The sequence below is a fragment of the Tursiops truncatus genome, chromosome 9, assembly GCF_011762595.2.
Source record: "Tursiops truncatus isolate mTurTru1 chromosome 9, mTurTru1.mat.Y, whole genome shotgun sequence".
Lineage (NCBI taxonomy): Eukaryota > Metazoa > Chordata > Mammalia > Artiodactyla > Delphinidae > Tursiops > Tursiops truncatus.
In genome coordinates this window covers 91,226,816-91,248,222 of record NC_047042.1, presented here as the reverse complement: position 1 = coordinate 91,248,222, position 21,407 = coordinate 91,226,816, and the positions used below count along the sequence as shown (strand labels likewise).

Sequence of the window (21,407 nt, the reverse complement as noted above, 5' to 3'; positions counted from 1 at the left end):
CAGGATGCCCTCGGGGGACCTACTGGCTCCCTTTCCCTTTGCGTCTGGCTCTGAGTGTCACCCAGCCCGGAGCATGGCTGGGCACGGCTTTCCTTCTCAGCCCAGGCTAATTGACACTTCGCGGGCGCGCGAGGGAGGTGTCTTCTGTTCCGCCTGCCGCTCCTCTCCCTCCGCCTTCCCCCCACCCCCTCCTCCCCACCTTGCTCTCCTCCGCACTCCCTGCCTCTCCCTCCTCTCCCCCGCCCCCGCCCCTCGCGGCCTCTCCCGTGGGTGCGCATGCGTGCGCGTGTCCAGCCCTGATGACGCAGCCCTCTCCTGGTGCTTCTCCCGCTCCAGGCTCAGCAGCACATCACCGCAGATCGCACGGGGAGCCACCGACGGCAGCAGGCCTACATCACCCCCACGATGGCCCAGGCGCCATACTCCTTCCCACACAACAGCCCCAGCCACGGCACCGTGCACCCGCACCTGGCCGCCGCCGCCCACCTCCCCGCCCAGCCCCACCTCTACACCTACACGGCGCCCGCCGCCCTGGGCTCCACTGGCACCGTGGCCCACCTGGTGGCCTCCCAAGGCTCGGCGCGTCACACCGTGCAGCACGCCGCCTACCCAGCCAGCATCGTCCACCAGGTCCCCGTGAGCATGGGCCCCCGGGTCCTGCCTTCGCCCACCATCCACCCGAGTCAGTATCCAGCCCAGTTCGCCCACCAGACCTACATCAGCGCCTCTCCAGCCTCCACCGTCTACACTGGATACCCACTGAGCCCTGCCAAGGTCAACCAGTACCCTTACATATAAACACTGGAAGGGGAGGGGAGGGGAGGGAGGATGGCCAGAGGGTAGGAGAGAAAGGAGGAGGGACGAGGGGGGAGCTGGGCTTTTTATACTGAAGGTGCCGCACAGAAACAATGCAAACGGGGCAGGGGAGGGGAGCAGGGGGCAGGGACGGGACACAAATGAAACTTGAACTAGGAAGTAGGAGGACTGAGAGCGGAGAAGAGAACATTTTAAAAAGGAAGGGATTTAAGGAGGGGGGGAAATCTATGCTTTTTATTTTAAAAAAGAAAAAGAAAAAAAAAGAAAACGTCAGTAACAAAAAACCACAGCTCACGAACCCATTCTGCACCAGACTGGAAAGGAGAAGAAGAGAGCCACGGAAGATTCCAGAAATTGGGGGGGGGGGGGGGCCCACCCAGTGTTTGAAGAACTTTATGAATTTTTCAAAGATTATTTTCGTATGGCGGCAAGTGGCGTTTAAGAATTTGCTGTCAGGGACACCTGATACGAGTTTTAATCTATTGGATTAAAAATCCAATAGATTTTTAATGATTGAACGTAAGAATTAGGGATTTTTCCAGAACTCTAAAGGGTCAGCAACCGTCTAGAAAGGGCAGGCCGTGGCCGGAGGAGGCTGGTATCTGGGGGCGGGTCCGGGGCTGGGGAAGCCCCGATCTGGCCCACTTGCTGGGAGCAATGGGGGCAGCCGGGCTGAAGGAGGACCCCTGGGAGAGGAGGGCGCGTTTTCTCTTTCTGAGCACTCTGGATAAATCCCTAAGCAATGATATTCCTCAAATGTCATTAATGATTTTTTTTCTTTTCTGAAGATTTCTTTTCTCTTTGAGTCCATCCCTCGTCACGTAGCGTAGGGCCCGCGGCGTCGCCGACACCCTGGTAGATGTCGCAGTCTGCACCTGTCTGTGCTACTTTGTGTTCACCCCCAACGATACCAAGAGACTATTCCTCAATGTAATTGCACAAGAAGAGCGATCTCACCTAGGCACGTGACCCGCGCCGTGGTCCAGGTGCACGCGCGGGTGCCCGCGGTGCCGCGCTCCTGTCCCCGGCACCGCCGCCGGCTCTCGCAGACTTGGTTTTACATCTTTCCCTCCTAGTGCCTTAGCGACCGGGGACGCGGTTGAGGGTTTACTTCCACGGTACTCCAAGAAGCCGGCTGAGGCGAGTCACATCATCTCAGCCCTTCTTCTGTGCTGTTGCAACATTTTACTCTGGTCTTTCCTCTTTTTTTTTTTTTTTGTTTGTTTAATTTCTATTTTATTTTAATACCTGTTGTCTTTCCTGGACTGTTTGCTAGCAGAGGGGTGTCAGGCAGCTGGCAGGGGCTAGGTGAGCCCGTGGATCTGGAGAGAGATGTGCGAGATGGATGGTGGTGGGTGAATCTGACGATGGTGATGGCTTTGGATGACTTTTACTTTGGAGACAGAGCAAGAGAGACTCCCCACCCTGTACCCTCACCCAGTTCTGCCCCCAGGGTTGGGAGGGCAGGGGCTCTGCCATTCGTTGGGGACCACAGGTCCCATCTCTGTTTTAAGAATGTTGGCCTTGCCGGGCAGCCACCTCCTTCCCGATGTAGAAGCATCAAAGGAGAGGAGCCGCCTTCAGCCTCCAGTCCTGGCACAGCCTCCCTGTTGCTGTCCGCGGGATGGAGAGGAGGCCTGGTAGCGGGCCCAGCCCCGTGTTCTCAGACTCGCGCCCCTCCCCACCCCGCCCCGCTTCACTCGCGCAACCCTGCCCCCTCTCCTCTGGTTCCACCAGCTGTGTTTTGCTCCCACCGTTTTGCCGGGTCCTTCCCCCTGTAGACAGCCATCAACCGTCGTTTGCTGCTGAATCGTTCCTCGAGTTACCCAGGCCTACCCAAGGAACGCCTTCGTTTTTGGTTTTGAGGAGTCTGGTGGGCAGAGGCTGGAGGGACATTTATGAGGGTAACCATGTAGTTCTGTACTGCACTTTGGAAAACACTCCCATGGGCAGTTCAGTTTCCAAGGAAATTTGCCCTTTGCCCTCTTTGCACCTTTGATACATTCTGAAATTTTTCTCAGGCTTTGAACACTGGTGGGGGTGAGGGCAGAGGGGTCACTCTGTCCATAGCAAATTATTCTTGAAATACGTGAATGTTGGGAAACGCTATCTGGTCATCAGTGGCACTTGAAAGGGTGGGCCTGATTGTTTGATTCTTGATGCTGAGTCCTTAACTGACCCCAAAGCCAAGTTTCCAGGGTGCAGAGAGATGGCTCTCAGATTCGGACAGAAGTCCGTCCTCACTCTCCCTCACTTTCTGTCCTCGTTCTGTGGTCTCCCTTTACGATCGATCTACTGTGAAAGGTGTTTTTATCGTGATATCTGACCTAATTCAGTAACGAAGCCAAGCCCTTACCTTAGCTCTTAGCTGTGAAATGTGAAATAACTCTGGAAATTTCCCCTCTCCAAGCATAAATGCTACTTATCCTACAAAGAGATCGGTCCCCAGGTTGGAACCAGCCTAGTCCCAGCCTTAGGCCGGAAGGAAGGAAGGACACCATGTCCCACTCGAGGCAGGGCAGGCTCGGGCAGAGCCCCAGGTACCCAGCGGGCCCGCCGGGGAGCCATTGGCAACAGGACAAGATTCTGTCCTCGTGGTGCCACGATCAATACGTCTTTATCCGGACATGGGGAAGTGCCGTCGTTCTGAGACGACAGAAACATGGCCCGTCCAGAGAGTGAGGGGAGGAAAGTCTTTGGAGGACATGTGAGCCAGAGGGCTCCCAGAGCCGCGCCAGCCTGGGGAACCATCTCTGTTCTGGACTCTTGGCATCCGGAGGGCAGCAGTGCCCCGTCCGATCTTCCCGCGCCCAGTTACAGAAGTCTTGGCTGCAATGAGCCAGCATTTTTGCCTTATTGGGTAGCATCCTGGACCCCCTTGTACAGTTCACTTCCAGCCCTTTCTAGATCTGATCTTTTATAGGAAAAGACAACATAGCCTTCCATTTTAAAGAAAATTATTTTGTCTACTTAAGTTGGAAGTTGCTCTTTCACCTGATATTTTCTTTCCTTTTCTTCCAGATCAGGAATGAAAGTTTCGTGCTGCTCATAAAGATATTATTGTACTAATTATTTTGGTTATTACCATTGTAATTATTACCATAATCATCATTTTGATACTTTAGTTGGGGTTTTAAAATGCACATTTATTCCACGTATCTTTGTGTTTTCTCTTTAATATTTAAATTTATTTTATTATACCTGTGAATATCTGAGTAAACAGGAGGGACATGCAAATGTCTAGTTTTGTCAGACCAAAAAACAAAAAGAAGGAAAGGAAAGAGCCAGGAATTAGGAAAATGTCAAGGAAGATCCCCCACGGAACAAAAGTTTGAAGAATCGAAGCCTTTATCTCTATACAGGTCAGATTGGGCTCTGGACAACATGGTCCATGGTCACCATCAATGCTGTATTCTTCTAGATTCTCAGTGGCCTGAGAGGAGATCTGAGGAGGCATCTCATGGGCTGAACCCTTAGCCGTGGTCCTCTCCCATGTTCCCTGTGCTTCTGAAACCTGCTAAGTAGATCCCGGGCATGCCTCGCGTCTGATACTGACCTGTCAAGCAAAAAAAAAAAAAAAAAAAACTCCCCTCTGCCCAGAGCTGACTCAGCCCCTTTCCCAAATGTCCCCCCTTTTCCCATCAGCACACCAGGAGTATGGCTTACATCCTTCAGTGCAGAGATAACTGACCCCTCCTAGAAGCCACTGGAGGTAAACAAGCTGATGGAAAGTGCTAGGCAGGTGGTACCTTCCCCTGGGAAACGTCAGCCTCCCTCCCTCTCACTAACCACACTGCCCACTTCTTCAGTGCCCCCCGAACCCCGGTACATGTTCTCAGCACACAATTGTAGGGACAAACTATGGAGCCAAAAAAAAGGTGGAGGGTTAATAGGAGGCCAGAGGAACACTGACAAAAGTCCAGCAGCTACTTGGACATTGCAGGCTGCTGCCCCCCTGAAATAGTTGGCTGACGGAGGGGCACAGTGGAGCCTCGAGCCAGGCCTACGGGGCTCCGACTGTGCCCCTTAGGGCACGGTGCTGTGTGCCGTGGGCTTTTTAAATCAGCTTGAGGTGCCTACACGCGACCCACCAAACCCAGAAACTGCCGGGCCCCGGGTGGGTAAAGGAAGGTCTGGAATGGCTGGCTTCACTGAAGCTAATGAAGGGAGACACCAGGCCATGCCCAGCCCAGAGCCGCTCAGCAAACATTAGCGCCCTCCCCGAGTCGCTATCTGCCTTCCTCTTCCAGCCGAGCACAGAGCTGTGGTTCCGAAGCCCCAGGAGAAGACCCCAGTGGGAGAGGCCAGCCCCTGCGTGGGCTTCCTCAGCATCTGCCCCAGCTCCCATCCTGCCCTCCAGCTCCGAGTCGCCCTGGCCAATAGGATGAATAAAAGGCTGCCCGTCCCTAAGACCCAGCTCTCACGTAGAGGAATGCAGACCTCGTCCTTATTTAGATCACAAACAACTTAGAACATCATCTGCTCTGGAATTGACTCCATCTCTCTTTACTGAGGAAACGTGGTTAAGGCTAAGAGGGAAGGTTGATAAGGACCGGGCAAGGAGAACCTCATAACTGGAGCCTTAGGGACCGCAGGTCGATTTGCTTCTGCTCGGTGGGGTCTCGCAGACCCCTCTGGGTATTTGCACCCGTATCTCTGCGCTTAGTGCCTCTTCCGTGATGGTTTGGCTGTTTCCAAGGAGGGGGTGAGCAGGCCGATGGGTGCGAGAGTCTGAGGCTTGGTGCCGGTTAATACTGTGAAGTGGAACATGTGGTTGATGGAGTGCAGAGGGAAGAGAAGGGTTGGGGTCAACCAGCGGTTGTCTCCTGGACTGTATTTGCATTCCGGCCTTACTGGCGGTGGGTGGCTGGCGGGCTGTGGGAGCCAGCTGGCCTTGTCCTCTTCACCCTGGAAGACTCAACCCGCCCAAACACCAGATTGTGGGATGTAAGGAAGGGAAGGTGAGATCAGCCCAGCTGCTAACGGGCGGATTTCCCTTGACCAGACCTTTGGTGTTGCAAACACTCATTTTGGAACAAGCTTGCGGTGGAGGATTTGGGTTGTGTGAGTGCGTGTGAGTGAGTGGAGCAGACTTTCTTGGAAACTGGAGGAAGGAGATGAGGAGGCTTACGGAGCTATTGCTGATGGGCTGTGGTTGATGAAACGCGGTGCGCCGACGGGCTCGCCCCAGCTTTCCTCCCGGGTTCTCTGGTGCTGGGGCGGGGTAGGATGTGGGGCTCTCGCTGGCCTGTTCAGCAGCTGCTGGGACAGAAAACAGACAGAAGAGGAAAGCGAGGTGCCCCCAAGCAGCAGGGAGGGCGCGGCAGAGAGGCCGGGGCTCCTTCCGCAGGTCGCGGGCCTCGCCGGGTGCCGCTCAACGCCAGCCCAAGCAATTCTGCCAAGAAATATGCCAGCCAGGGCCATGCATGCTTCCCTCCCTTTTCTTCTCTGTCTTTTCCTTCTGGTGCGTCTTACAGATTTCAGATGGGGAAGCCTCAGAGTTGAGCAGGCCCGAGCTGTCCTAACCAAATTGGAAAGGAAAGTGAAAGTCTTCCTTTCTTTAGCCAAAGAACCCTTCTCAAAGACACCCCAGATATGGACAGAGTGGCGTTCCTCTCCCGGCAATAATGACTTTGTCAGAGATGCGATCCCATTTGTCTCCCTCTTTCGTCTCTATCCTGACTTGGAATTTTTTTTTTTTTTTTTTTTTTGCTTTTATTTTAAAACTGTGCTCATCTTGTAAGAGGAGTGGAGGTTCGTGACCCTAAATGCTGCTGCTGTTGGGAAACTGGAGGCACCGCACGGATCTGTGGGCTTAACTAACCTCACGTTACCTCGGGCATCAGCCAGAGCAGACCTTCTGCCAGGAGGTGCGGCCGCATCAGGGTCCGGTGCACGCTGGGGCCAGACTCGGGGTGTCAGTGCTTTGCTGCCTTAGGACGCTCACTTCTGATCTCCACAGACTGGACTCAGTGGAGAAGTGGAGACGGTGAAATGACATTTAAACGCAGTAGAAACCTTTTGGAGGCTTTCGGCGCCCTCGCTCACTAGAGCGACCCAACCTAGGAAAGGCTGCTCACATCCTTCCTGCAGCTTCCAGAAGCCCAGGAGAGCCAGCTCCAAGCCAGTTCTTCCCGTGAGACCCAGTGAGAATTTACAGAGAAGCGACCCTCCTGTGGGGCACGCTTGCTCTGGGTACCTCTACCAGCAGGGAGCTTCCTGGTGCCCCAGCTTGACTCCTGCAAGCCTTCGAGAGCCCCTAATCACAGGCCCTTGCATTAGAATGCTACGTTGACTGTCTCTTCTTGGTAAAAACTTGTCACATCCCTCCAGTGAATAAGAGCCACCATTTGCTGAGTGCTTTCAGTACTCCAGGCTCGTGCCAAGCCCCGTGTGAGCTCGTGGCGCCCTCAGATCCACGCCATTTACAACACCCCCTCCCCCATTTACAGAGGAAGGAGTTGATGAGACAGCTGACCCTCTAAGAAAGCAGCATGCGTTAAAGGAAAGAAAATACCATGGTGGCCCCAAATCCCCAAGTTTCTAGTGAAGTTTTTTGTTAATCAGACCTTTACTAAAATACGAATTGTTTCACTTCTTGAATTAGCATCAGTAAGTGGCCTCGTGTTTCTGATGGACCATCTAATGATGTTCCCATTGATTGTGTGCCGAACACTGTTCTGACAGTCGCTCACGTTTATCCCATGTCCTTCCGTCTTCATAACGACCCTATGAAATCTGCAGCACTAGTCCCCTTACAGATGAGGTAGCTGGCTTGGTGAGCTGGTAACCAGCCTAGGATCACACAGCTAGTAGGGGAGCCTAGCCCTGAACCTGGGCCTGCCCAGCTCCAGAACTGAGCTCGCAGACACCAGCCTCGGCTGTCTTCTAGGTGTGTGAGCGAAGAAAGGTCTCGAAGGAACGTTGCCCCGTGCCACCCCTGCCCCATGCGTGGAACTCAGCAGAAGGTCTGTGTGTAGAGAGAGTCCTGAATTGGATCCAAACAGCAGGGGCAGAATTAGTTTGACTTTTAGAGAAAATCTTAGGGGAGTTTCTTGATTCATAGTAGAGTTCATTTTCTATTCCTTTCCAGTGTACCAATTAGCTTTAGTAGTGCTGCTACAACAAACTCTTATAAGAGTGAAGAAAAAAAAAGTGTTCTTTTCTTTAAAAAAGAAAATAATTTTTTTTCTTGCTTATAGTTAATTCTAGAAAGGCAATACTAAAGGTATATATTTTTTTCAAAATGCTATTTTTTACTGCACTGATAAATATGACAACTCTGGTCTCTGTAATCGATCCACTCTTCAGCTCTGGGTAGAACCAGATGCGGGATTCACACCAAATTTGTAAATACCGTATGTGGGTCTGGTGTCCAGGAACTGTTTTCTTTGTGCTTAAAAAAAAAAAAAAAAAAAAAAAAAAAAAAGAAGAAGAAGAAGAAGGAGAAAGACAAGATGACTTTCAGAAAGAGGAACAAAGTTTTCTTTCGAGATAGTCTTCTCAAAGAAATGGAAAGCAACAGTTGTGTAAACTGAGAAAAGCTAGCCAACTTTCAGGAGATAAGGAAGGAGAGTCTCTTGCTGAGGCATGAGATTAATAGTAACACAGAAGATTTTTACTTTGCTTGAAAGGTGGCAAGAATTTAGAAATGCTTTAGGACTAGATTTTTAATTTTTTAGAAAACTATCACCATTTGTTATGAAACATCTCCTCAGTTGTTTGGGGTGGGGTTTTCGTTTCTTTTTTTACTTTAAAAACTACTTTATTGACTGGCTCCAGGCATGTTTGCCTAAATTCTTAGGTAGTTTACACAAGTTCTAGAATCTTCTAGAACTTAAATTCCATTGGAAGCAAACCCAGCTGATCAGAATTTGAGATCCTGGTTGGTTTCATTCAATAGGTATTCTGGAATTCTGACAGAACACCTAAAGATTTTTTTAAAGAAGGTTTTAGATACATTATCTTACACAAACTGTGACCTGATGGCAATAATTACCTCAAATGTGGGCATTCATCCTGGTTATAGCCTTTTTTGAAATCATGTAGCCAGCTTGATCTTGGGATTTAAAAGACTATGAACTCTGTGTGGGCTGAAAATAACGATTAATGCACACCCTGGTCATTGTTGCTTAAGTGAACTCTGAAAATAGGTAATCTTTACAACAAAAATGGAACCAAGGAAGAGATTATTCCTTGTGTTTTGTAATCAAATGTGATTTTCAAATGCACATGTTAAGTATATATGTTTTTAGCTACTGTAAAATGCTGTTAGGCTTCTAAGATATCAAGAGAGTCACATTTTAAAATGCGTGAACTAAATAATTGACTGTGGATACTTAAGCATATTTCTGGCTACGTTTTATAGTTAAAGTGTTTTATAGTTTACATGTAAACTGGTACTTTTTAAAGAAAATTTCTGTTTATAACTGACATCTTCAAACCCCAGCAATTTCGCCTCTTTAGTTGGAGGCCACGTTCCCCCAAGGCACCCCAAGGCAGGTGTGTTCTACCCATACTGTTGTGTAGCCTTCCATATTACTGGTTTCCATGGGAACATGAGAGAATGTGAAAGGATTTCCAGGTCGAGCAGGGAAGGGGTGAGTCCACAGGCCTGGGCCAGATGCGAAGATCTCGTGCCACGTTGTATCCACACTGGTCGTCAAGGCCTTCTCTTTGACATCTTGGAAGAGGCAGAGAGAACAGATACCTGGTTTGTTGATTCTGTCTTGATTTGAATGTTTAATTTATTCATCGGTCCACTGACTTCCAGTCACCGGGCAGTAGAAGACACTGGGATTCAGGTGGCCCCGAAGGTACAGCTGCTATTTCTGGGCCCCCAGCAATATTCTGATTGGCGTTTTGCAGGGGAGAGTCATACACCCCTGTGCCCATACTTATTGGTTGGGTTTTCCATCTATCTGCTGTCATTTGTTCCTTTTCTCCTTTAAAACAAAATAAGTGTAAAAGGTTGTGTTTCCTTTTCACTCTTTGTCAAACTTCGTTTTAAAGCCTAGGTCATTAGGAGGTGGGATCTAGATTTTTTGCTAGAGATTGTAAGTGCTGCTGAGTGGGGGAGGAGGGGACTGGGGACCGAGGGGCAATGGGGGTGGGGGGGAGGAGCAGTGAGATCCGTCCGAGTAGAGGTCATAATTGAGAGGGCCCATCACCATGATGCAGGAGCCAGTTTCCCTAAGAGTTTTGGTTCATTTCTTCTTTTCTCTTGTGCCACAACCTTGGTGCAGAGGACCTGCTGTGATCTGAAGGGCATTCCTTTAGCAGATAACACCTTGAAAACTGCTGAACACCTGGGACCAGGGAACGAACTGGTGGTTGTTTTTAATGCATTTGCTTTTTCGCTGTGAACTCTGTTGACAGTATGCTCTTATCACGGTTTTTGGTTAGAAATCTCATTGTAAAATATTTTTCATCTTGCCCCTCCTAATTATCCTCTGCTTTCCTCTGTTTGGTTTTTTCCCTTTGATTTAATTAACCAAATGAATTTTATGTCATGGTCTTTGGGGCTTAATCATATTTTTTAAAAATAAAGGTATAGAAATTGGCTTTTTTTTTTTTTTTTTAAGTAACTACGCTGTATCTGAAAAAGGACTCTGCCCTCGCTCTCTGGTTGCCTTTCAGCCAGCCTCCACACGAACATCCTGGCACTCCCTCCCCCCTTCTTGTGTTGGGTCACTGTCCCCGTGGCCACCTTGGCCTCTGCCCTGCTGTCACCACAGCCCCGTGCCCAGGCACCCAGGACTCCCAGGAAGCTCTCAAGAGCCAGGAAGAAGGACCCACTTAGACTTGTGAGTGGTGGTCTTGCCTCCCTGTTAGATGCTCGCCTGCTTGGTTGAAGGGGCAATGGATTTACTATTATTGTTATTATTGTTATTATTATTATTATTAATTATTATTTTAATAGTTTGGCTCAGGAAGAACTTGGGAGATGGAAAGTGACTTGACCACGCCCATCCTTCGTAGCTTTCTGTGACTTATGGATGGAACCTAAAGTGTCCCCACCTCACCCCACCCTCCTCCCTTCCTGCAGATATTCCTGTTCGCCGCCAGCGCGGCGCATGGTTTCTCCCCACCGTCTCACTCCCCCTGTCACCTTTCACCCTTTCACTGTTGTGTTACTGCTCATTTAAAGCTTTCTTCTGTGGCTTTCCCAGGGCACAATCATTTCTGGCCCCCAAAGCATCTCCTCATCCTCTTTCTGTGCGTTTTTTTTTAACCAAATGAAGTAGACCAGGAAGTCATACTTTGGGGCAGCAGAGTTTCCAGTCTAGTAGAATCACTGTATAGATATAGATGCTGATATATATGTTTGTGTATATATATATCAAACCAAATTTCTGATAGGAAAAGTATAGCTTTACGGATGAAGGGGGGAGAGGAGCTTTTAGAAGTCGGAGTCAGCGTTGGGTGGTGGATGGGGGGAGCCCGGGGCGGCCCAGGCTGCACCTTCGCACGTGGCCTGAGGCCGGGCGCCGGGCCCCGGCCACCACCCTGCCACAGTGGAGGCAGGTGGCCCCAAAGGGGAGCCGCTGCTCTCTGGGTCCCTAGCGACAAGGGCATAGATGAGTGAGGGGGGCAGCACATCAGAATGACTGGAATTTTCCATCCTGTTTTGCTTTGACCACATGTTATTGAGCTGCAGCCTCTGATATTATATCATGTTTCCAAAAATGGTATCCATTAGGATGGAAAGAGAACGGATCTGTAGAAATGTTTACCTTTCAACTGCCCACAAATTCAGGACACCCTGGATAGAAAGCCGCACTCCCCAGAATGAGAGCAGGGAAGAGGAGGCCCGGTGAGGCTCGGTCACCGGTCCCAGGAACGCGGTTCCTCCCCAGGGCCATCTCGCCCAGATCTTTCTCTACCAGGTCATCTCAGCTCAATTACCCTATGGAAGCCCTGGCCTGTTGTGTTCCTTCACTGTACGGTTTCTGTAATAAAAAGTATTAATCCATGTTAATCTTTGTGAAAATTATTGCGTGCAACAGTATTTTCTCGTGTACCTCTTTTTCCTATGTGAATTGTCCCTCTTTTCTTTTTTTATTTATAAATGTCTACTTTTTTAAAAAGACAAACCAATGTGTTGTAGGCCTATATGTAACCTATCCCTTAGTCTCATATTATAGGTATAAGAATGGATATTTTACTTGGCTTTAGAATGTTTTACAAGAAAAATAATTCTTAACTGATCAAGTCCTTGCTACTAAAATGCTTGTGTTTTTCATCATGACGTCGTGTGCTTCTAAATTAATGATCATTTTCGTTGTAGAAAAATGGAGTGAATTTATATTAGTCTTGGAAACTAATAATAGCATTGTAAATTTATGAGATGATTTTAACAGAAAAAAATTATAGAAGAATATAGTTATTTTAATTGTAATATTACTAACTGTAGGGTGAGAAAGGGGGGTCCCGTTGTGGTGAACTATGTTATAGCTTGTTACTTACAGTTTCTTTTTGATCATTTTTTCGGTCTCTGAGGTGAAACGAGTTATTAATTAAAATTTGTAAACTCACATATGCATATTGTATATGTGTAGAAATGTAATCACACTTTGTCTTGGAATTACATTAAACTGTTTGGAATCACTGTACACTCAGCCTGGCATGCTTGTTTATTCTAGAACCAGACCAGTTCTGAGGCTACAGAGGTTATCGTTACCAGCCACATCTTTTGTAAGTTATTTAGCCCTCCGGAGAGTATTCAATACCTCTGAACATGTTCGCAACCCACCACTGCATTTAAAATTTGCCACTATGTGTGACGGTGGAGGGCGGGCTTTGAGGTCGTTTCACTACCTGCTCCCGGGCAGCTGGGCGGAGGGCGGGGAGCATGCTCACTGCCACTAACTCTCCCGAGCCGTTCCAACCCTCACGGCTCCCCAGCTCCATCCCTGAGGCCTAAGGCGTTGCTGTCACCTGCCATCCGAAGAGCTTCCCAAGTTCATCCCGGATCTGGGTGCGGAGCCGACATCCTTTGCACCCGGGCCTTGCCCTCTCGCGAGACTTCAGTGCCAGGCAGCCTCTAGCTCGCCGGCCTCACCACCAGGTCCTCCCCGGGACGGCCCACCGGAGCTCCACCACGGTGAGTCACCATCCCCTCTGACGGCCTTCTCACCCTTCCAACAGTTTTTGTGTGGTTTTTTTTTTTCGGTACGCGGGCCTCTCACTGTTGCGGCCTCTCCCGCTGCGGAGCACAGGCTCCGGACGCGCAGGCTCAGCAGCCATGGCTCACGGGCCCAGCCGCTCCGCGGCATGTGGGATCCTCCCGGACCGGGGCACGAACCCGTGTCCCCTGCATCGACAGAGGGGCTCTCAACCACTGCACCACCAGGGAAGCCCCAGCAGTCATTTTTTTAAACATTATTGTTATTGTGGTAAAGTCAGTACATAACATAAAATTTACCATTTTACCCACTTTAAAGTGTACTGTTAGAGGGACTTCCCTGGCAGTCCAGTGGTTAAGACTCCAAGCTCCCAATGCAGGGGACACGGGTTCCATCCCTGGTCAGGGAACTAAGATCCCGCATGCCACGGGGCACGGACAAATAAATCAATCAACTGTACTTCAATAAAAAATAAATATTTTTTTAAAAAAATTTTTAAATAAAGTGTACCGTTAGTGGCATTAATTAAATTCACAGTGTTGTGCAAACATCACCACTAGCTCTTTCTAGAAATGTCATCATCCCAAACGGACTCTCTGTGCCCATTAACCCATAACTCCCCATTTCCCCTTCTGTTTGGCAGCCACCCTTCTACTTTCTGTCTCTGAATTTCCCTTCTCTAGCTACATCATTTAAGTGGAATCGTACAATATTTGCCCTTTTATGTATGGCTTATTTTACTCAACAGTGTTTTCAAGGTTCATCTATTTATCTTATAGCGTATCAGAATTTTATTCCTTTTTAAGTCTGATAACATTCCATTGTATGTGTACACATTTTGTTTATCCATTCATCTGTTGATGGATAAGTGAGTGGTTTCCACCTTTTGGCTTCTGTGAATCATGCTGCTTGAACACTGGTGTGTAAGCATCTGTGTCCCAGCTTTCAATTCTTTAAGACATACACCTGCAAGTGGAATTGCTGGATTGTATGGTAATTCTTAACTTTTTGAGGAACTGCCAGACTTTTCCACAGCGGCTGCACCATTTTAACACTCCCAGCAACTCCAATATCCTCACCCAGCCCTCTTATCCTGGCTTCCATGGCCAGTGTTCTCGGGCCTGAGGACTGCCAGGCTCCTGGGCCTGCCTTTTCTGTGCCTCCTGGTTTCACAAGGTCCCCAACCAGCCTAAACTCCACCCATCTTCTCAGCCATACCCTCAGCTCCCTGCTACCCACTTCAACCATCTACAGCTCTGCTTCTCCACCCAGACTCCCAGAACTGCGGGAACCTCGGGCCAGCGTCTGTGCTCATCCGCTCCATCTGTGGCTACTTGGAAACCCACCACTCTCTCCACCCCCAACCCTTACCCTCCAGAGTAACCCAGAGAAATCCAGGCCACCGCAGGGCTCTCTCAACCCCTCCCCTTCCCACAAACCTGTGCCTCACACCTCTTTCTCCCTTCAGCCTCAGAGGAGTAAGGCCCTGCGCCCACCCCATCCCTTCCTGTATCCAGAGCTCTTCCTGTCAAGCATCCGCCCCCTACCTGGGATCCTCCTGCTTTTCTCACACCTGTGCCCTTCAAGAACCAGCCTGAGTCATTTTTCTGGGAAGCTTATCCTCAGGCTCCTGATGAGGTGGGTGTCCCTCGCCCAGGTTCCCAACCCCTTGTGCGTAATTCTCATTATGCCATACTGTCAACCTTTCTTTCCTGATTTTCCTTCCCCATGGAACCACAAAATCCTTGCAGGTAAGGATTTGTCTTTCATCTCTATTTCTAGGGCATCTGTTACCCTGCCGGGCAGAGTAGGAAGTCAAGAAATATTTGGATAAATAAACTACTCAGCCCGTGTTATTGTCCAATCCACCCACCTTCCCACCCTCCAAATTCCGTGTCTCCCAGAATTCAGGTAATACTAATAAACCCTAAATGCAGCCAAGGTTAAATGCAACTCAACCAAAATTCAAGTTCCATAAAAACCCATGCCAAAGATTGTGACAGAATTCAGAATGCTTCCAACATACTTTTTTTTAAGTTAGAAATGCACTGCCAGGGATCACAGTCCATGGAAATGGAGGGAGAAGCAGACCCTATATTCCAAGTGAGATAAGAGCGTGTCAACAGGGGAATGCAGTGCAGCTGTGTCTAAGGATCTACCCACCAGCGTCTCCAGCAAGTTATATGAATCTAAAGTGAAAAGACAAACGTATTGCGCTCAATATGTTCCTCCAAGCACATTCAATACTGGGGAAATTAAAAAAACAGATTCTTTCCTTGAACTGATAATGAACAGGAAGCAGAGTTCTAGACGCCCATAACAAGTGCTATTTCCCAGCAGAGCCGAGGAGCCCCTGGAGGAGGGCCAAGCCACAGATAGATGGTGCTCTCACCCGGCAGCCAGCTCGGGACTCTGCCCACTGGGGCTTTGGCCTTGGGGGGAGGTGCTCCCACGTCACCAAGCTCCCCTTGCTTTGGGGGCACGTTGTTGTGTAGTGGATGTCGTGCCCAAGAGACGGTTCCAAACAGCCAGGTGTACTACATTTTTTTGTGAGAGTCTGACTTACATGTTTTCTAATTCTTTCCTGGAATAGCTAAGCTTAAGCGAATATAAGTATAAAAGCAGAGAATACAGTAAGAGCAAAGGGTAAATGTAACACTGGTGGGGTGGGTGTCCTCATGACCTCTTCACTGTGCGCAGTCCCTCCCTTCTGCCAGTACTCAGCTTTAACGAAGGAGCCTCGGACCCTCGGACCCTCCCCCCTCCCCCCTGGCACGCTTTAGGTCCAACTTGGTCCATGCAAACGGCCTCCAATAGATCTTCCTTAGAAGATCTATGTTCCTTACACTGCCTGGCACTGCTTGAGGGTGGGAAAAAACCCACTGTTCAGCAACAACCCTAATCCTCACTCTATAGGGAAGAAACAGCCAGGAGCGAGACAGTCCTCCAGTTCTGTGAGACTGAAACGGTGCGTGATGAGTCAAATCCACTCCACCTGCCTTCACTAATCACGATCGCTTTAACGCTTGCGTGGCCTCCAAGCCGCACGTAGCCCGAACAGCAAGATCTTTGCCCGAGGTGTTTTCCAGGAACTTGGAGCTGCAGCTGCCTCCAGTTCAGCTTAACCAGTTAAAACTGGATAGGACCGGCGATTCTCCAGCTGGGCACCTGCAGGGACCCGTAGCTTAGTTACGCCTGCGCAGAACCATGATTCCCGCACCTTTTTCCCATAACCTTTCCCCGTGCGCCCGCGCTTCGCACCGCCCTGCTTCTTTATTCGTCATCCCGTGAATACCCCAAGCCCCTCGCCTTTGGGGAGGCAGGTTTGAGATCTGAGATTTTTCTCCCATATTCTCTGCTCGGCTGCCTTGCGAAGAACCCTCTTTGCTGTGAACTTCGGCGTCTCAGCGTTTTGGCTGGCTGTGCGACAGCAGGACAAGGCTGGTTTGGTAAGGAGGCCATCTAATGCCCATTCTTTTTTTTGTTTTTAAAGCAGCTTGGATACACTTTATTTTTTATTTTTGTGGCTGCGTTGGTCTTCGTTGCTGCGCGTGGGCTTTCTCTAGTTGTGGCAAGCGGGGGTGGGGGGCTACTCTTTGTTGCGGTGCGTGGGCTTCTCCCTGCGGTGGCTTCTCTTGTTGCGGAGCACGGCCTCTAGGCGTCCGGGCTTTAGTAGTTGTGGCGTGTGGGCTCAGTAGTCGTGGCACGTGGGCTTAGTAGTTGTGTCTCGCAGGCTCTAGAGCACAGGCTCTGTAGTTGTGGTGCACGGGCTTAGTTGCTCCACAGCGCGTGAGATCTGCCCAGACCAGGGATCAAACCGGTGTCCCCTGCATTGGCAGGCAGATTCTTATCCACTGCGCCACCAGGGAAGTCCTAATTCCCATTCTTAAGTGCTTTCTTTACACGCGCTGATCTATAGATGTGGTCTCTTCTACTGAGACACTTTGCATTTGACAATACTTGTAAAACAACACTGGAGGGCAGATACCCTGTCAATAAACCACTTGATATCTGCTTCTATGTCTCTTTGTGTTCTGTTTCGATGTCTTCTTATGGCTTATTGCCATGGCTCTCAGACTCTTTATCTGCTGAAGACTAAGCCCGTGGACCAGGATGCTTATAAGCGAACAAATTACCCATTAATAAAAGCCAGAACCAGAAGGAAAAAGTGGATGCTTGGAGGAAACCCTTCTAAGGGGGAAAAGATTGCCACAGGTCTTAAGATTGCACAGGCCAGTGAGTCAGTAGGAGAGAAAGCATTATCCATAGCAGAGCGATTCAGAGCATGACTTTGGAGTCAGCCATATTGGGGTTCAGTTCGAGGCTCTGTTGTTTATGACTGTAAAAGCTGGGAGATCACTTAACCTCTCAAGCCTCAGTTTTCTTATCTGTAAAATGGGGATAATGCCACATGTGGCAAGGACTGGGTGGATATTCCCCGTAGCCATTTCCTGTTCTTACTGAGTACAGGACTAGATTATATTTCCTAGCTTTCTTTGCAGTTAAATATAGCCAGACCTGACCCCTAAAACAAAACTCACATACTTTGATCCACACTCTCTCCCCTAAATTTCTGTCCACATGTGGAAGAACTGATGAAGGACTCTGATGAAGAAGCCCAGATCACTGATGATTTAATGACCTCCTAATAAAACCACTTTGGACAAAACCACAAAAAGTAAGAAAGAACTCTTTTTATTATATTTAAGCCACTGAAATTTTAGGATTTTTTATACAGCAATTAACCTACCCTGACTAATATAGACATTAGTTCCTGAAAGTGAGGTACGGCTGTAGCAAACAGCTAAAATAAAATACATGGCGGGCTTCCCTGGTGGCACAGTGGTTGAGAGTCCGCCTGCCGATGCAGGGGACACAGGTTCGTGCCCCGGTCCGGGAAGATCCCACATGCCGTGGAGCAGCTAGGCCTGTGAGCCATGGCCGCTGAGCCTGCGCGTCCAGAGCCTGTGCTCCGCAACGGGAGAGGCCACAACAGTGAGAGGCCCGCGAACCGCAAAAAAAAAATACATGGCACTGGTTTAGCAGCTGGACAGAGAAATAAGGAAATTGATTTCAGGCGCTGGAATCATGGTGGCCCATGTTATGCTTTAATAAAAACATTGGATACACGTGCAACTAAAAACCCTGTTCAGTCTACCAAAAAATCTAGAACTAACAAGCCAATCTGTAAGATTACAGGATAAAAGATCAGTGTACAAAAATTGATTCCATTTCCTTTAATAGAATTTTTAAAGGTTGCATTATGGGGCTTCCCTGGTGGCGCAGTGGTTAAGAATCCGCCTGCCAATGCGGGGGACACGGGTTTGAGCCCTCGTCCGGGAAGATCCCACATGCTGCAGAGCAACTAAGCCCATGTGCCACAACTACTGAGCCTGCGCACCTAGAGCCCGTGCTCTGCAACAAGAGAAGCCACCTTAATGAGAGGCCTGTGCAGCGCAACGAAGAGTAGCCCCCGCTCGCTGCAACTAAAAAAAAGAAAGCCTGCATGCAGCAACGAAGACCCAACGCAATCAAAAATAAATAAATTTATTTATGTGTGTGTGTGTGTATATATATATATATATATATATAAAGGTTACATTCCATTTACAGTCATTACAAAATATTGGCTATCTTCCCCGTGTCGTAACATACATCCTTGTAGCCTATCTTACACCCAATAGTTTTTACCTCCCACTCCCCTACCCCTAGGGTGCCCCTCCCCCTCCTCTCCCCACTGGTAGCCATTACCAGTGTTTGTTCTCTATATCTGTGAGTCTGCTTCTTTTTTGTTATATTCACTAGTTTGTTGTATTTAGATTCCACGTATAAGTGATATCACACAGTATTTATTTCTCTGTTTGACTTATTTCACTTAGGATAATGTGCTCCAAGTCCATCCAAGTTGCTGCAAATGACAAAATTTCGTTCTTTTTTGTGGCCATGTAATATTCCATTGCGTATATATACCACATCTTCTTTACCCATTCATCTGTTGATGGACATTTAGGTTGCTTCCATGTCTTGGCTATTGTAAATAGTGCTGCTATGAACATTGGGGTGCATTTATCTTTTCGAATTAGTGTTTTTGTTTTTGTTGGATATATACCTAACAGTGGGATTGCTGGATCATATAGTAGCTCTATTTTTAGTTTAAGGAACCTCCATGCTGTCTTCCAAAGCAGCTGCACCAGTTTACATTCTCACCAACAGTGTATGAAGGTTCCCTTTTCACCACATACTCGCCAACATTTGTTATTTGTGTTCTTTTTGAGGATAGCCATTCTGATCGGTGTGAGGTGATATCCCGTTGTGGTTTTGATTTGCATTTCCCTGATGATTAGTGATGTTAAGCACCTTTTCCTATGCCTGTTGACCATCTGCATTTACTCTTCGGAGAAATGTCTATTCAGTTATTCTGCCCATTTTTTTAATCAGGTTGTTTGGTTTTTTTGCTGTTGCTGTTTTGTATGAGCTGTTCATATATGTTGAATATTTATGAGCTATTTATATATGTTGGATATTAATTTCTTATTGGTCATATCATTTGCATATTTTCTCCCATTCGGTGGCTCATCTTTTTGTTTGGTTGATAGTTTCCTTTGCTGTGCAAAATATTTTAAGTTTAATTAGACCTCAGTTGTTTATTTTTTATTTCCTTTACTTTAGGAGGCGGATCCAAAAACATATTGCTGCTATTTATGTCAAAGAGTGCTCTGCCTATGTTTTTCCTCTAGGAGTTTTATAGGATCCCGTCTTACATTTAGGTCATTAATCCATTTGGAGTTTGTTTTTGTACATGGTGTTAGAGAATGTTCTAATTTCAGACTTTTACATGCAGCTGTCCAGTTTTCCCAGCACCACTTATTGAAGAGACTATCTTTTCTCCATTGTATATTCTTGCCTCTTTTGTCGTAGATTAACTGACCATATGACCATAAGTGCATAGGTTTATTTCTGGGTTCTCTATCCTGTTCCATTGATCTATGTGTCTGTTTTTGTGCCGGTACCATACTGTTTTGATTACTGTAGCTTTGTAGTATAGTCTGAAGTCAGGGAGCATGATCCCTCTAGCTCTGTTCTTCCTTCTCAAAGTTGTTTTGGCTAATTGGGGTCTTTCGTGTTTCCATATAAATTTTGAAGTTATTTGTTCTAGTTCTGTGAAAAATACCATTGGTATTTTGATAGCAACTGCATCAAATCTATAGATTGCCTTGGGCAGTATGGTCATTTTAACAATATTCATTCTTTATACTAGCAACTAACAAACTATGAAATTTAAAAAAAAGTCATCTACTACAGTAGCATTAAAAATATTTAAATAATTTAACAAAATATATGCAAAAACTCTACCCTTAAAACTTGTAAAATGTTGCTGAAATTTTTAAAAAGTTAAATGGAGAGAGCTACTTCAGTCATTGATTGGAAGAGTCAAATTGCTAAAAAGTCATAGTTCATCAAATTGATTTGTAAAATTGATCAAAAGACAAAAAACTTGAGCATTAGACCTGTGTGACAATCTCAAACAGCCTTAACTGGAGTCCTGGAAGGAGAGCAAAGAGTCGGGCAGGTGAAATATTTAGAGACAAAGGTGATGAATCTTCCAAAATTGATGAAAATCCTCAACTTTTAGAATCAAGAATCTCAGGTATCCAAGCATACAGCTGGAAGTTATTTCTCAGCCTTCCATGACTGTCCTGGCCAATGGACTGTGGATGGAATGTGTGCCACCTCCAGGCCTGGCCCCTGTCTAGTCTAGGGTAAGATAGGCTATGATCACAACAAACCCAAAACCTCAGAGGCTTTCCAGGAAGCTTCTCCCCCACACACTGACTTAGCATCCCAGGATGCTTCAGTCCTCTGGAGCCTCCAAATCAAAAAATCACGACTTGGGGGAGGGAGAATATGGAGGAGTATGCACTGGTTCTTAAATGTTTCCACCTGGAAATGACATCTGTCACTTTTCCGTGGTTAAAGCTCTGATGTCACCTGACACCTACCTTCAAACAGACCAGGAAATACAATCCTTCCATGTACCTAGAATGAGAGGAAAGGAAAAGTTCTCGATGCATAGCGGCCACATCTACCACATTTCCTAAAACACATCCTGTGTGAGCCTCTGTGTTCAAAGACCCTGGATGGAGCAATGCTATTCCCTGTCACTGACCTGCATTAGTCTGTGGTGCAAGCCAGAAAGGGATCTTCTCTTGGGTAGGCCTCTGAAATGTGGGTATTACAAAAGCTAGCATGCTCTAAGACCCTACTCAATTTACAGCGTAGTGAAACAAGATGATAATTTTTTTTAATATAATAAATGTATTTATTTTTGGCTGTGTTGGGTCTTCGTTGCTGTATGCGGGCTTTTCTCTAGTTGCGACAAGCGGGGGCTACTCTTGTTTCAGCACGCAGGCTTCTCATTGCGATGGCTTCTCTTGTTGTGGAGCATGGGCTCTAGGCACGAGG

At 47.7% G+C, this 21,407-nt stretch overlaps 1 protein-coding gene across 12 annotated transcripts in view; it reads left to right on the top strand.

Annotated features, from left to right (window-relative positions):
- The window catches only part of HIPK2 (homeodomain interacting protein kinase 2), a 207,957-nt gene extending 186,682 nt beyond the window's left edge, over positions 1-21,275 (top strand). For 3 of the 12 annotated variants that reach the window (XR_012334115.1, XR_012334114.1, XR_012334107.1), the window contains exons 15-18: positions 337-774; positions 12,462-12,513; positions 12,724-17,622; positions 18,189-21,275. Coding sequence is in view for 3 of the 12 variants with exons in the window: in XM_033863350.2 (XP_033719241.1) it covers positions 337-798 (462 nt within the window). In the remaining 9 variants the exon portion in view is untranslated. Of the gene's footprint in view, positions 1-336; positions 12,432-12,461; positions 12,514-12,723; positions 17,623-18,188 lie in introns of those variants that run through there. The other 9 variants (XM_033863350.2, XM_033863349.2, XM_033863347.2 and 6 more) reach the window with 7 other exon arrangements.
- The last annotated feature ends 132 nt before the right edge of the window (positions 21,276-21,407 follow it).